This window comes from Leptinotarsa decemlineata, unplaced genomic scaffold, assembly GCF_025532065.1.
Source record: "Leptinotarsa decemlineata unplaced genomic scaffold, Ldec_3_MD MMD2_tig00000882_RagTag_RagTag, whole genome shotgun sequence".
In the NCBI taxonomy this organism is placed as follows: domain Eukaryota; kingdom Metazoa; phylum Arthropoda; class Insecta; order Coleoptera; family Chrysomelidae; genus Leptinotarsa; species Leptinotarsa decemlineata.
Window position 1 is genome coordinate 15577017 of NW_027412556.1, and position 15139 is coordinate 15592155.

The 15139-nt window shown below is 32.7% G+C and overlaps 1 protein-coding gene across 1 annotated transcript in view; it reads right to left on the reverse strand.

Moving 5' to 3' along the window:
* LOC111504982 (eukaryotic translation initiation factor 4 gamma 3) overlaps window positions 1–15139 on the reverse strand; it is a 93717-nt gene that overhangs the window by 25631 nt on the left and 52947 nt on the right. Inside the window, 2 exon segments of the mRNA XM_023159712.2 lie at window positions 14908–14931; window positions 14934–15137. Coding sequence (XP_023015480.2) covers window positions 14908–14931; window positions 14934–15137 — 228 coding nt within the window.

Below are 15139 nucleotides of genomic sequence, written 5' to 3' on the forward strand. Positions count from 1 at the left end.
TGTTTTTTAGTGCAGAAAAGTGCAAATTATTAGTGCAAATTCGAGAGAAAATATGAAAATTATAAATTAGAATTCAAATATGAACATTTAAAAATTAATTCCTCGGGTTGCTGTTGTCATAATTAGAATAAGGGAGTGTAATTTTGCTAATAGAAGTTTCAAATTTCATATTGTTCTGAAATATTAATCTTCAAAATTAAATTCATTAACTTTGAAAATTCCCCTAAATTAAGCCTTTGTTGAATGGAGAAAATATAACAATTTTGTAATGCTTTGTCATTCTGCATTTTATTCCATTTTGTAGCCGTCTCAGTTAAATCCCTATTTTAGAATGAGTTTATAGCAATCCCCACCATAATTACTTTTAAAGGACCTCTTCGACTAGGTAAGAAAGTTTAATGAACTTTCAATCTTTTAGAGCTTCGAGATACATCAAAATAATTACTATAGGTACATGTTGAGTTCATAAAATCTATACAAATTACTGTAAAGATTGTATTCAAAGTGCAAGTAATTAAATTTTACTTATGGCTAGAGCTATTATCGGCTTAAACGACAATAAAATCCTACTGTGAGAATCACAAATAGAAAATCCTTCCACTCGGTCCTTTTAGAGATATTCAAGACCATCCGATCAGCTCAAAGCCCAACCCTGAACTAAGTCTAAAATCAACACATAAGGCATACCATACGGGTCTGGTCTAATAGAGAAACTCTCCAAATTATGATCCTGAAAAATTTGCCTATTTGCCAATGCTTGGCAACATCGCGTTCGGTTCATTGGGAGGGTACAGCGTTGCCAGACTTACAATAATTATACAATTTCGAATCGAAAAAGAGAGTATAGATTGAATAGTGTTTTCCATTCAAGGAAGTTGAAAATTTCATAGAAATCGGAATAAAACAATTGATACAAATTAGTGAAGACAATGCCATCTAAAATGAGATATATTTTGAAATACTGATACTACCAAAATAGATATTTTGAGTATTAGTCTGTATCAGCCATATGTGTCTTCAATAATCAAGAGGCCTTTCATCAACTTGCTGTGATTACATTCTCTAGACAAAACATCAATATGGTATATCTCTGATAATACTTTAAAATGAAACTAGAACGAACCCTTGCAATCCAACGTCTTGGGGAATAAATCAAGTGTGTATACAGTAAGTCTCAGGAAGTTGGAAACATGTGGAAAACTTTTTCGTTATTGATTCTTCATAAAAAGTTCTGCATAGATCAAAACCTATCGGTTATCAATTTCTTTCAGTCGTATACGAGATTTGCCAAAAAATATGTATCATGCTCAAGTGTAAAGTACATCTATTTCTGACAATATCGAATATTGTTCAAAAAAACTTGTTCAAAATTGAAAATTACATCCAATAATCAAAAAATCAAGAGTTATTTTTTATCAAAATATCTATTTTATAACTAATTAATTCAATTGCATATCTGGGCCTAACATTCATTTCTGATCAACTTTTTTTTATTAGTAATTTTGGATCCTGTTAAATTCAATATACTTTACCTTAGAGCAAATTTTTTCATTTTTTGACAAACTCCGAAACGGCAAAAATTCTTATAATCCAAGGTTGAATTTTGGGTTTCAACATTTGCAGGTTTTATGGAAAATAGGTAACTTTTTTCTCCTAAAATCGATAATATAAGTTTTCAATATGGATCATACTTATTGAGACATGCTGTATACATATATTTTCGTTGTTGACATTTTTTTCTTGAAGCCTCACTGTATTTTTTCGTGAGATTTGAATTCGTCATTGAAATAAATAATTCGACAAAAAAAAATTATAGTGGGTAAGTACGTCATAATTAATACAAATCAAAACAGCCTTGTTTTGAATAAGCATATTTTCTTGATTTACCCCAAATGGAGTGCAGTGAACATATTCGTTTTTCTATATATTCCATTGGCAGACCATTTAAACACATTTTTACGGTACTCTGACAAAAAAAGCAATGTTCTATTGGAGCTGCTATTTCGTTCGTGTGAGGTCAAATCCTGCCAACTTCATTTTTCAAATATAGGTACTTTGCAAATTGCACCAAGAAAAAACTGTTGGTAGTTGACTCGTAAATTAACACTTTTGGAAAGTCGGTTTTTTACTGAGAGGACTCCTCGGGAAATTAAATACTTAAAACCGCTTTTATCTCACATCTTTTCACATAAAAGTGTCGCCCACAAAATTGTCCCTAGATCCAAGAATATTCGCCGATTCGACAACGCTGTTCGGATATTTAGAGGCGCCCCTACCGAAGCGGCAACGCCGCTCCGCTTACCGACACATTATCCTTGGCCGGCTACATTATGAATGGAAAAAATAAAGCACAAGCCCCAGCAGCAAGCTGTGACCGGCTGCAGAGAGAAGGTCGTCGAAATATATCAACTAGACCGGACCCGCAACTTTCTAAATTATATATGCATGTCGAGGTAAAAGGAGCCGCCAAGACGTCGATATTTACCCTTTACTTGCGTCCATTCGTCCATCGCGACAAAAAAGAATTCGGGAGATCTGCTATCTATTCTTAGATGTGACGATGGGAGAGAATAGCCAGTGTGGGAGAAGTGCACATTTTTTCGACACGCCAAAAACGGTCCTTCTCCGTTTTTTTTTCTATCACATTCGATTACAAATCACTTTCACAGCCGAAATAAGTACCTATTGTACGAGTTTTCTGGCAATAATATGAACTAATTAAATTACAACAGCGAGAAATTCTAATAAAATATTGTATTTCGTATGGTGGCAAGGTCAGAATCGCAACTTTTTCACAAAATAAAAATCGCGCACCGCCAAAAAAAATATTCGCACACGACACTACATTCCCATTTCGAGGGAGTTTCTAGCGACGGAATCGAACAATCTTCGAAAAAACTCAACCACGTTGCGTCCGACCCATGTGGTCGACGCTTAATAAGAGGCCGTCTGCCATCTTACGCGCGATCGGAAATCTTCGTGGGCGCCGGAAACACGCGAGCGGCGGCCGGCCCAGTGCAACGTTGCCAGACGCAGATATTTCTTGTGATTTGAAGAGTTCTATTATATTAAAGAAATAATGATTGTGTTCAATTAACGAGAAATACAAAAAAAAATTGAAACCACCAAGATTCATTTTTATGACGTATTCTTACGAATTCAGCTTTCAGCTAGAGTGCATTCTTTTTTACTCTGAATATAATATTCCTGACCAGATCGTCTGTGATAATAAGAATAAGAAAAAATTGAGTGGTAGCCCAATTGAACTAGATCTAACAAGAACATTTTCTAGTTTTTTTTTCTCAGCTCCCAGTGGCCAACTTTCAATCGTAAGTAGTAACCACATTGGAAAACTTTTTTATTCTTAATTCTAGGAAAAAAAAATCATAGGAAAATCTTCAAGGACTAAACCTAAAATAGAAATCCGTCTTTACGCATCAAATTCTTTCAGTCATACACAAATTAAGTGAAAAAAGTATGCTTTTTTTTCAAAGAGTATCTTCATTTTTGTGATGGAATTGGTTGGTAATTGATAAAAATCCATAACGTATCCATAACGTATCCATAACGTATCCATAACGTTTCCATAACGTCTTATTTGAATATCCTTATTTTTGAAAATATCAAATTTTAAAGAAAGTTGATCAGAAACAAAAAAATCATGTTTAAATATGCAATTGCATTAATTTATAATGATAAAAAAGGTCGCCATTTTCAACCAATATTTCCCATTCACAAATAATTTCAATTTTGTTATCTCTTCACTTTAATAAAGACATGATAACCTTTGTTTCTCATTTTGCAATTTAAATACGTAATGAATAAACATGCATTTACTTTGGAAATTAGCAAATACAGTTTATCAACGCGTTTTATAGATTACTCCCATTTAAAAAAAAATCAAATGTTTTCTTTAACGACATCTGTTTCATTAAAAAATATAACCGTCCTAGATTACGTGTACAATAATTACAGTTGAAATTGTTATTTCTGTAGAAATACATTTTTAGAAATGAGAAAAAAAAATTATGAATTTATATAATTGTATAATGATCTTGATTTTCAATTCTGGTTCTCTACTCTCGAGTAGAGTTCATATTTTTTGTCAAGCTTCGTACATGACTCAATGAATTTGATAACCAAACGTTGCTTCTTAGATCGAAATCCGCGCAGAACTTTTCATGAATAACTTTTTTCTGAAATTGATTTAAAGAAAAGCTTTCGAAATTGTTTCAACACTAAAATCCCTAATGTGAAAAATATGAGTATTTGTAATGTTGTAAATTGTTTTCAGTTCCTGGCTCAATTTACAAAATTTTTTGTATGTAGGTATGGAATATCAGAAAAAATAAAGGTAAATATTCGTTTTGAGGGCTCCCGGCGATTTTGAAAAAATGTTGTGAGTGTACTTACGTATTTTGATGCATAAATTACGAATATGAAAGAAAAAAGCGACCCTCTCCCTTATTTAGAAAGTTACGGCCCTTCAAAGTTCAGAAAAGGGCAACTTTCCAGCCTTCTTTTTCACAAGATAAACTATTTAAAAACAAGCATTTATTTACTAGGTCACCTTTACACCTTATTCCTCCTTCCTTGACACTTTTCACTTCAACAATCAACATTTTTTCAATAAAAATGTTGAAAAATGTACGAAGCTGCTTTTTGGTTATATATCTCTGCTGCATTTCACGTTTTTAAGGTTAATGGCAGAGTAAGTAGGACTGATGCTGACAATATTCCTAAAGTAATTCAAATGTTTTTTGCATTCATTCTTTGGATCGTAAATTGGTTTTTGGTGGTGTATTACGAATTTGAAATAGTAGGCGGCGGCAAATACCAACCGCTTTTTTCTGAAATGTCACTAGCGACTAACCTAGAAATAGAAGAATGTCACCAGAAGAAGCATTCGTTTTTAAATTAAATATAAGAAAAATGTTGATTGTTGAATTGGAAAGTGTCATTTGAGGAGGAATAAGGTGTAAAGGTTACCTAGTGAATAAATGCTTGTGTTTAAATCTTGTGAAAAAGAAGGCTGAAAAGTTGCCCTTTTCGGAACTTTGAAGGGCTGTAACTTTGTAAATAAGGGAGAGCGCCGCTTTTTCTTTTCGGATTCGTAATCTACGCATCAAAATATGTAAGTACACTCAAAAATTTGTTCAAAATCGCCATGTGCCCTCAAAACGAATATTTACCGTCGAATGTCAACTACTAAAGTATCAAATTTCATTTGGTAACCGTATCTGTTTAAAAACCCCCGGTAGCATCTGGTCTACTTCTGAAAATAAAGTTCAACTCGTGTAAGGGTAGTTGAATACTTTCGGATTTAAATAAATCGAAAGATATGTATGAAATCGTCTAGACTGTCTAGAGAATTCAGAAACCATCACCTGGCAACAGTGACCGAGAAGCAAAAGTGCATTTTTGGAGTCTAGCGAGCGATACGTTCAACCGTTTGAAAAGAGGCCTGCTACGTCAAGAAGTCTTCGTAACGCTAGACAAAGATAAGATACGTGTTATAAAACGAGGCGGCGATTTCGCGATGTTCAATTATTGTGGTTCAATTCTACACAATGGTCGCCGCCGACGTAGAGCGGGCGCGGTTCCTGTGGCGGCTGCAACCGGCCGATGCCGCCGGCTGGAATTTCAGCCGACCGCGCTTAGAATGGGAACGCGCTCAACGGGATTTTATTCTGCTTCAGTGCATTTGCTATTAGTACGGGAAAATTAGTTAAAAACCCATCTGAACCTAGAAATTCAATTCCATATCATATTATCGTGTCTACAAGGCGAGTCGCAACAAGGATGAAACAGCAATTCAGTTAGGAAAATAATCTGTTTCAACAATGTTTGTCGAGTAAATGTCGCAACTCACTCGATATCAAAAAACTATGTACAAAATGCATTTTTCAAAAAATAACATTTTTCGTTATACTTTGTCTTCCATTGTGTACTAAACTATATCCATTCAACAAAGAAACCCAAACAAAGATATATACGTGATCAAAGCATGATAAAAACGCACATTTGCATCTATTAAGTAAAATAAAGCCTTCCCACGCTGGCCAACCAGTTACATATTGCTACATATTTAAAAACTAATAAACTGAAGATAAATGTCAAAAAAACGAAGGCTATGATACTTACTACACCGTTTAAGTACAGATAATTTGATTTAAATCAAATTGAAATAAAAATAGAAAATGACAAAATTGAGCTTATTGCTGAATTCAAATATCTAGGACAAGCATTTATCAATGAATAAACATTTTATTTACAGAAAAAAAAACTGAAGAAATTATATTTTTCTACAAGAGTGATCACTTTAAAGAAATGAATAAAACCCTTTTGTCCAATTACCACTAGTTAATTTAATTTACCCGAAACCTGTCGTATAAATAAAATTAACTAATGGTATTTAGACAAAAGTGTTTTTATTCATTTCATTAAAGTATATAAGACAATTATACAACCACATTTCGAATATTGTCCCACTCTTGTAAAAACAACTGATTTAAATAAAATGGAGAACACTACCGAAACTGCAAAATCGCGCAATGAGGATTATTTTGAGATGTGATAGGAGTACCCATATATCTTTAATGTTAAATACTCTAGAATGATTATCTATAGAAACTAGGCTTACATATTTAACGATAATATATATTTACAAAATGTTGCATAACCTTCTAAGATTTTGACAAATTTGTAATTTTTAATAATGAAATCCACCTGTATAAAACTAGAATAACAATTTGTTTGTAAATAATTAAACAAAAACTTTCTACACTAAAACATTAATTTTTAAATGAATTATTAAGTACTTATAACAGTCAACCTGGAAATGTAAAATCTTCTACCAGTCTTATTATGTTTAAAAAAGGAATTTATTCCATTTAAGAGACCATTAAGATGTATTTTTTTGTATTTTTAATTATTGTAGGTGGTGAATTCTATTGAAGTTTAGTCCCAACACGAAACAGTTATTTTTAACACCTCGACCCGTGTTTCAATCACCAAGAGGAAGGTTCCAAACAGTGCATCACAAGCACATTGTAAGTAGTTCTCATTAACAAATATTAGTAGATTTTTTTATTATTGTGTTTATATGTATATTAATGTTAACATTATTATCATTGTTGTATATTATTAGGTTGTACCCTATCTGAATAAAACATTTCATTTCATTTAACTGCAATCGGCTGGCGGTATTCATCTTACAGTGTCGGAGTGGTCAGTTACGTTTTAACGCCTGTGGTGTGTATATATACGATATTTCAAAGTTTGAAATTTTTAAAATGTCAAGTACTGATTCGGATGAAGAAACTGCTAATTTGTGTTTCTACACTGCGCCCAAAAAATTTCCTATGCCCAGCCGCATATTATTAAAAAAATCGGTCGTTCCTTAGTGCGACTCTGCACAAGCAGCCTTGTCTGGGAGACCATGTGCTCTATGCATAATTCTTTGGAGCACTCTGTTGCTTAGATGGAAAGGGTATAGGTATAGCAACGCCGCAATGTTAACATTATACTGAGATGATTTTGATAACATATCAAGTTAGCTCATTTAAAAAATATATTATTCGACAATTGGTTTTTCTTCATTGTCGAAAAAGATATGTACAAATTATTGCACTATGTGGCATTATTTTAAAAAGTATGACACGAAAGTGAGTATGGATTTTTTTATATGGAGTGAGTTACGTCAATTAGTTTCATCGAAAATTTTACTAGGGTGGCTTTGCTACTTGATACCAAGTTAGCAGAGCTAGCCCTTATAAAAAAGGAGCGTGACATTTATTTTTTTTTCACCACAAATTCTCAACACTTAAAAAATATGCTTCATTTCAACTGATCTTGCTAACTTTATAGAGGTAAATCCCGGTAAACTTGCAGATATCGAAATCCTTACTAGTGGTTTCCCTCATTGGAATCTAATTTCACTATATTATTTGGCGTGACACTGATGCATTTCGTTTTCGTCTCAGTATCGATGTCAAGGTGCCAGGTACACTCATTCGCCGCGTTGGTAGGGGCCATTTCTAATATGGAAATACTACGAAATTACTTTGAACAAATACCTCGATATATACAGGCTATTTTATTTTAGTCGATCCCACTAGTACTACCTCGAAAACTGTAGAACCTGTCTGTAGGTCTGTTAGATTGGAAATTGGCATTTGTGGAGTTATAGCCATGCAAGCCCTCCTTATTGTTGCTTTCCATTCGTAAATTTTGCCAAAAATTGAGCCGAATACGTCTTCAAAGAAGAACGCCGGGAAACAAAGCTGAATTTTTCATTACAGAGGTTAAAAAATGAAGTTGATGATGGAATCTTATGAACAAAACGTCTCATTGCAAGTTCATATATCAGATTATAACTGAAAGTCCATTGTCTTTTGTATATTCGAAATGGGGGCGGAAGAGTCAAAAAAATAAATTCGACAATTCTAGATTTTGGCAAATATTTTAAAGACAACCACTGATATTCTAGATCTGAAAAATGATCAATCTATTAGTGGGATCAGGCTAAAAAACCAGCCTGTAGGTATATATAATAAGTGAACTTTCGAAACGAACCATTGAATGCACGATATGCGCCATGATCCGAGGAGTGCCGATCTCGATACGCCTAATTAATTCCCAATTGTTTTATTTGGTGTTAGAGGCTATTTATTTCATTGTAGGTATACAGAGCATTTCTTAATGTTCTACCCTTTTATTTTTTGAACGGGTCAACTAAAAAAATTGAAATTTGGGATAATGAAATTAATGCATGAATACTTTATTTTGAAGTGAAATTGACAGATGAAACTTTCAAGATGGCGACACCCCCTTTCCATTCAATTTTTTTTTTCAGATGGCGCCCAGTCGCCATCTTGAAAGTTTCATCTGTCAATTTCACTTCAAAATAAAGTATTCATGCATTAATTTCATTATTCCAAATTTCAATTTTTTTAGTTAACCCGTTCAAAAAATAAAAGGGGGGAGAACATTAAAGAAAGGTACTGTATACGACAATAACTGAAAAAAACTCTACCAGTTTTGGTGCAACTTTGACTGCACTATAATTATGAGAGGAAAACACACTTGATAAGTACTTTGAACAAAAGTATAAGCTACTATTTCTTTTATGATATTTTAGTTAGCTTCATGTCGATAAAAGGGTCTTTTATAAGTAAATTTTACTTTTTGTATTTCAACTTCTTGTATTTTGACATTTCTGTCAGTTGTTCTACATTGACAGTCAAGATTCTCCATTATTATGATTATTCCTTGAACTTGAAAAATAAATGAGACTTTACTAAAAGCAAATTCAACTGGCCAATCCACAGGAATCTGTGACCAATTAAAAGTCTGAACGTTTTCAATACAACACTCCAACAAGCATTACCCAATCCACTTTCTTTCATATCATGATCTATTCTCGATCTAAGCACTCATGCAGGCAATTAATATAAAAAGGCGAAGGAATGTCTTACATGAGCTGAATGACGAATCCAGGCGCTAAAAATAAACTGATGGTCCATTAGTACTATGTTTTACGGGGTTTTGAAAATTATCTGATAATTTCAGCAGTCAAAACTACGTGAAAACAATAATTGGCAGAGAATTCTCCGCATTGCTCATAAATAGAAATCCGTTCTGGTCGGCGAATTTATATTTTCAGGAGCATTCTAAACTTCGAATGGTTATCATTTTCATATACTGTAAATGAACAAGTGAACTAATTTTGCAGCAATTTCAAAAATTATTGATGTATAAGCCTAAAAATATTTCTGGTCCTAGAAATTTCAAATCTAACAATCTATAATGAATATAGAAGCTAACATATGTGGAATGATATCTCGAGTGGAAACACAAAAATGTATCCACAAACTATCCCAAATCATTGAATGAATTGACATATATTCATATATATATATATATATATATATATATATATATATATATATATATATATATATATATATATATATATATATATATGTATATATATATATATATGTATATATATATATATATATATATATATATATATATATATATATATATATATATATATATATATATATATATATATATATATATATATATATATATATGAGCAGCAAGGACAGGTCAATAAATCAATAATTATTTTAAACTAAGTATGATTATCTAGTAAGAACAAATTCATTTCATTCAAATATTTATTTCAATCTGGTGATGATTTGTATGTTCTTTTATGCCTGCTTCAAATGTTCTTCAACTTTGACAGCAAATTTTTTTCTTTGTCTTTGAAATGCATCGCTTTTACACCTTTTCAAGACTTTTCTCGTAGTAACACACAATTTTGTCACTTTAGATTGAATATCTTTGCCAAAATCGAAATAAGAACAATGAAAAATTGCTTGTGTGGTTGTATTGCGTCTAGTGTTACTTCCCTGTAAGAATTATATTAGTTCATATTGTTATACATTTCAATTTTTCTTAAATAATATACTTATCTCACTTCGAAAATGTATTATTCTTATAATTTACTTTTAATCCACTGTATTGCATCTAGTACTACATAACACTGTACTACTTATATCTGAATTGGGCTTGCCCGTGTATATAAATGAATAAATACTAGCTGGAAATACTCGTATCGTGATTTACATAAAGGAAATACAACAATGGTCAACACCATCCATATCCCTTGCAAGGTGACAGTGACGGCAAGGTACCGGTGCCGGCAAACTAGACGCGGCCCATTTTTAACCTATTTTCTTTTATACGAAAACAAACAATAAGCTTATTTCTTGCTTCACAGATGTTCGAAACTTAGTCATGCTACACATTCCTTTTCATCCCACTAGAAAATTACACCCAGAGAATATTAAACCACATTTCTTGATTATAACCTATACACAATTCACGATTCATGCCCTTGAAAAACCACCAATAACAAACGAACAACTTACATTTCTTTTTACCCATTTTCAATGATAACCTATCCACATAACTACACACTAAAATATCACCACACTGAATAACAAACTGAATAAAATTCTATTCACTGCTGTCACATTCAAGAATGGCTGCGGAAACTGACCGTCCGAAAAAAAAAAGCACGTGTTAACTTTTTGTCAGCGGTTCTTACGGTCGAACACGAACAAAGACAAATGGAGGAATATTTCAGATTTCGGTTGTACACCGACCATAAAGGTAACAAACGGGAAACACTAATAAACAAAGTAGGTAGACAGAATGACCGGCACATCCGTTGTTTATGAACTTTCCTTGCAAAGTGCAAAGGTTTATTACTTTTACCAAAATCTAAATTTGTTCTGGGACTACTAGAATGTTCGGTCGGTCGCAGATAGATCTATCTGGGATATTAAATTTAAATATGCGAAATGAGTGAGTAATGGAGTTATTCCATCCTTTGGTAAATACCAAAAAGTCGGGACACTGCATTTACATGTGACGTCTTAAAATGGAAGCGGAATTTGAACGTATTCTTTGTCACAGAGGAAAATATTCTCTGTCTTTTTCATTAATTTAAGGACACAGGTAGTGGTAGTGGTTCCCTCATAAAAATTGTATGACCACTATGTATAAAATGAAGTATATATTTTGAACATTCAATGTTGTATGATTATATAACAAATCGCAAAAGACTTTTTATAGTTCCAAGTATGTATACGGCGAGTAACAAAAATATGGAACACTCGCATTCATAATTATTAGATTTTTTTTAAAATGAAAAAACCAAAATTGTTTTTACTTTCGAATTTCCATTAAAATTTTCAGTACTTTCTATGAAAAACACTTTAATGTATCACAGCTCACTAGTCCAGTCATTTTAGGCGTTTTGAACCCTAATCTGCAAAAAAATTCCTAGTGAGCTGAATTTTTGTATACACCTTTATCACGGCGTTGTGATGAAGATGTAAAAAATCGACATTGATATCGTGCCGGCTAAAAAAGTTATAAAGATCATAAAAATCAGTTTTTCGCGAATATTTCGCGACCTATTGCTCGGAGGTCAATAGAGATAGATCATTGTAAATATTATTCTTCGTGAAGTCATTTTAAAAAAATGCCTCTTGCAGTTTTCTGTGAAATTTCCCGTTTTCGGAGTAGAGCGCTGAGAAAGCGACTGGAACGCACTCACATACAGTAAACTCTATATAAATTCAAGAATGAGAGAAAAATGAAGCTATTAAACCACCAAAACCATGTTTAGGAAGGAAAACTGTGCCTGTTGACGAAAACTAAAAACTTGTAATCATAAAAACAGTACAGTCAATACATTTTTTTGTATAAGTATTGACTCACGACAAACAAATGGTAGCCTTGAAAAAGACCAAAGTATGTCTTCAATGATAAGAAGAAATAAATTGAAGAAAACTTTCAAGGAGTTAAATTTCAGGAAAAAACAAAACAGAAAACCGCTCTTAATCAAAAATGATGAAATTTGTAGCTGGAGGAGACATTACCTGAGGCAGTTAAGAGTTTCGAAGTTACAATAGAAAGGTTTTTTCATGTGGCTTAAAGAAGGATTAAACAGTTATATCTAAAAAATCAAAAGTTCTAAAAATTTTAATAAAACGTAGTTGAAAACCTTATAAGAAAATAAATATTTCGAAAGAAAACCTCAAAACATATCTTCCAACTTACCTGGTAAATGCCTGCCGGAAAAACACTACTTTTCCGGCTAGTACCATGGTGGATATTGAATTATATCTGACAGACATTTATACAAGATATCTCACAGTACTAGATGTTCTCTTTCATCCAGCAGCAGGACCATGATGAAATCAATCGAGTAGATCACCTACAGACCGGTTTCAAGGTATTACCTCTGTTTAGTGCAGGAAAGATCCGACCTAAACATGAATGTGCCTGGGATTCGATTAATTTCAACACGGCTACGCTGCATGTATGAAACCTTTATCTAAGAGAAATATTGTTAACTATTAACATCTCCATCTCATGAACGAAGACCCAAGCGGGGAAGAAACATCCCATGTACCAATAGTTTCGACAGAAACCAAAACCAGTCTGAAGATTATATCAAGATGAGATGTCCATAATGCATACCAAAATATGCATTATGACTGTTGCATTTTAGATTATAGACAATTCAATTGAATTATTAAATTTAGAATTTTTAATTAAGTTCTCTATATGGTGCAGATTTTTTTATGAATAATGTAACTGTCATTGCACATTGGTGATTATACCTATGAGAAAGGTTTGACCTTTCTAAATATGCCGACACTACAGAATCGAAAAGTTAGATTCAATCTCATAACACTGTTCAAACTAATCAATAATGATATTTTCTCTCCAGACCTTTAGGAGCTTTAGAGTACCAACCAGGATAACGGATAATATTGAATTCATGAAACATGAGAAATTAAACTTTGTATGTTTTAACCAGTTTTATTTGTAACTAACATTACTGCAGTTTCGTCCTATAAGGACATTTTCAAACTTATACATTAAACTATACTTGATATATGAGTTTGAAAATGCCCTTATACATTAAACTATAAGTTTAAACTTTAAATTTGAAAATGTCCTTATAGATCGAAACTGCAGTAACGTTAGTTACAAATAAAAGTGGTAAAAACATAAAAAGTTTCATTTCTCATTTTTCATGATGTCGTAGTAACGGCTACATCCATCAATTTATTAATATTGAATTATTCAAAGTAACGGTTTCTTGAGGGGTATTGTAGATGATATTATAAGGAAGAAAACATTTAGTTTAAGAATTAACAAAATCTCGACTTTTAGAAAAGACAAAAACCAAGATGAATATAACTCAGTTCCATACCACCAATGAATACACAAATAATTTTGGTAAGATTTTCAAGGAACTAGGTGTGAAGGTGGTATTCAAAACAAGTCATACACTACAGTATCTTTTAGAAAATCCAAAGAACAAAGTTGAGAATTTTGAAAAGTCTGGAACTTACGAAATTAAATGTAAGGACTGCAATGCAAAACATGTAGATTTGGTTTAATCTTCTTCTTGAAGATGGTCACTTGGTGATTGAAACACTTGCGAGGTGTTTGGTGTTGGAATAAAACTTCAATAATACGATATAGCACAAATTATAGCTTTTATCATTTTTTTTTACAAATGCTGACAATTGACAATGAATTTTTCAAACAAGGCTTCAATATTTTTATCATAACTGAAATTATGAAAATGTTTTTTTGAAGGCTTTTTTTATTTGTGTTTATGGCAACTATCTATGGGTTCCAACGTTTTTGAAATGCAAACTTAGTAGATTTGTTGACAATAATTTTTAGTTGGGTGTAATTTTGAATGAATTGTTATATAAAATGGATGATTGTTAGTTGGTTAGTAAGTGATAAACTTCTACATCGCTCAACTGATCATGATGAAACTTGACATGTATAAGTAATTTTTCATAGAGGTATTTAGGCTATCAATTTTTCTGTAACTCGCTACTAGATGGCGCTGTAGAACAATTTTTTGAAATGAGTGTTCTATAACGCTGCGCACGCCAAAGTTCGTTGATTCTGATTCTGTCAAAACATTGGAACAGCAGCGTTACAGCAACATAGTACTAGTACTAAATAAATAAATCAATTAATTTGAAAGTCTTCAATTTCAGGGGACTGAAAACCATAAATGACGGGAATTTCTTGGGTAGTTCACCAAATACTATGATTATTTGGGTAAAGAAACAAAACCTGACTGAAATTAATCAAGTGGTCATCTATAGACTAATTCCGATATGCCATCGATGACAGATTAAACCTGAATAGTCTAACCTCTTTGAAATATATCTATCGAATATCCTTCGTGACACTAACTAGGAAAGTACATCAAAGACAGACAAATGTTGCAAATTCAATTTGAAATATTTCAAAAGAAATGATGTAAAGAGTACTCACCACTATTGACATTAACGTCTTGAGCGGGGGCGTTGGTAACTGTTGCACGGGCGCAGGAACGGGAACGGCGGCAACTGCCGCCGGCGGTGGCGGTTCGAATTTTTCGACGCTCTTTGCTGCTTTTTGTTCGGCCTTGGAGTCTTTTTTCTGCTGCGTCTTTTTCTCTGAAATTTGATTTTCTTTGGCGGGGGCGACGACCGCCTGAACGGGGGGACTTGGGGAAGAAATGACG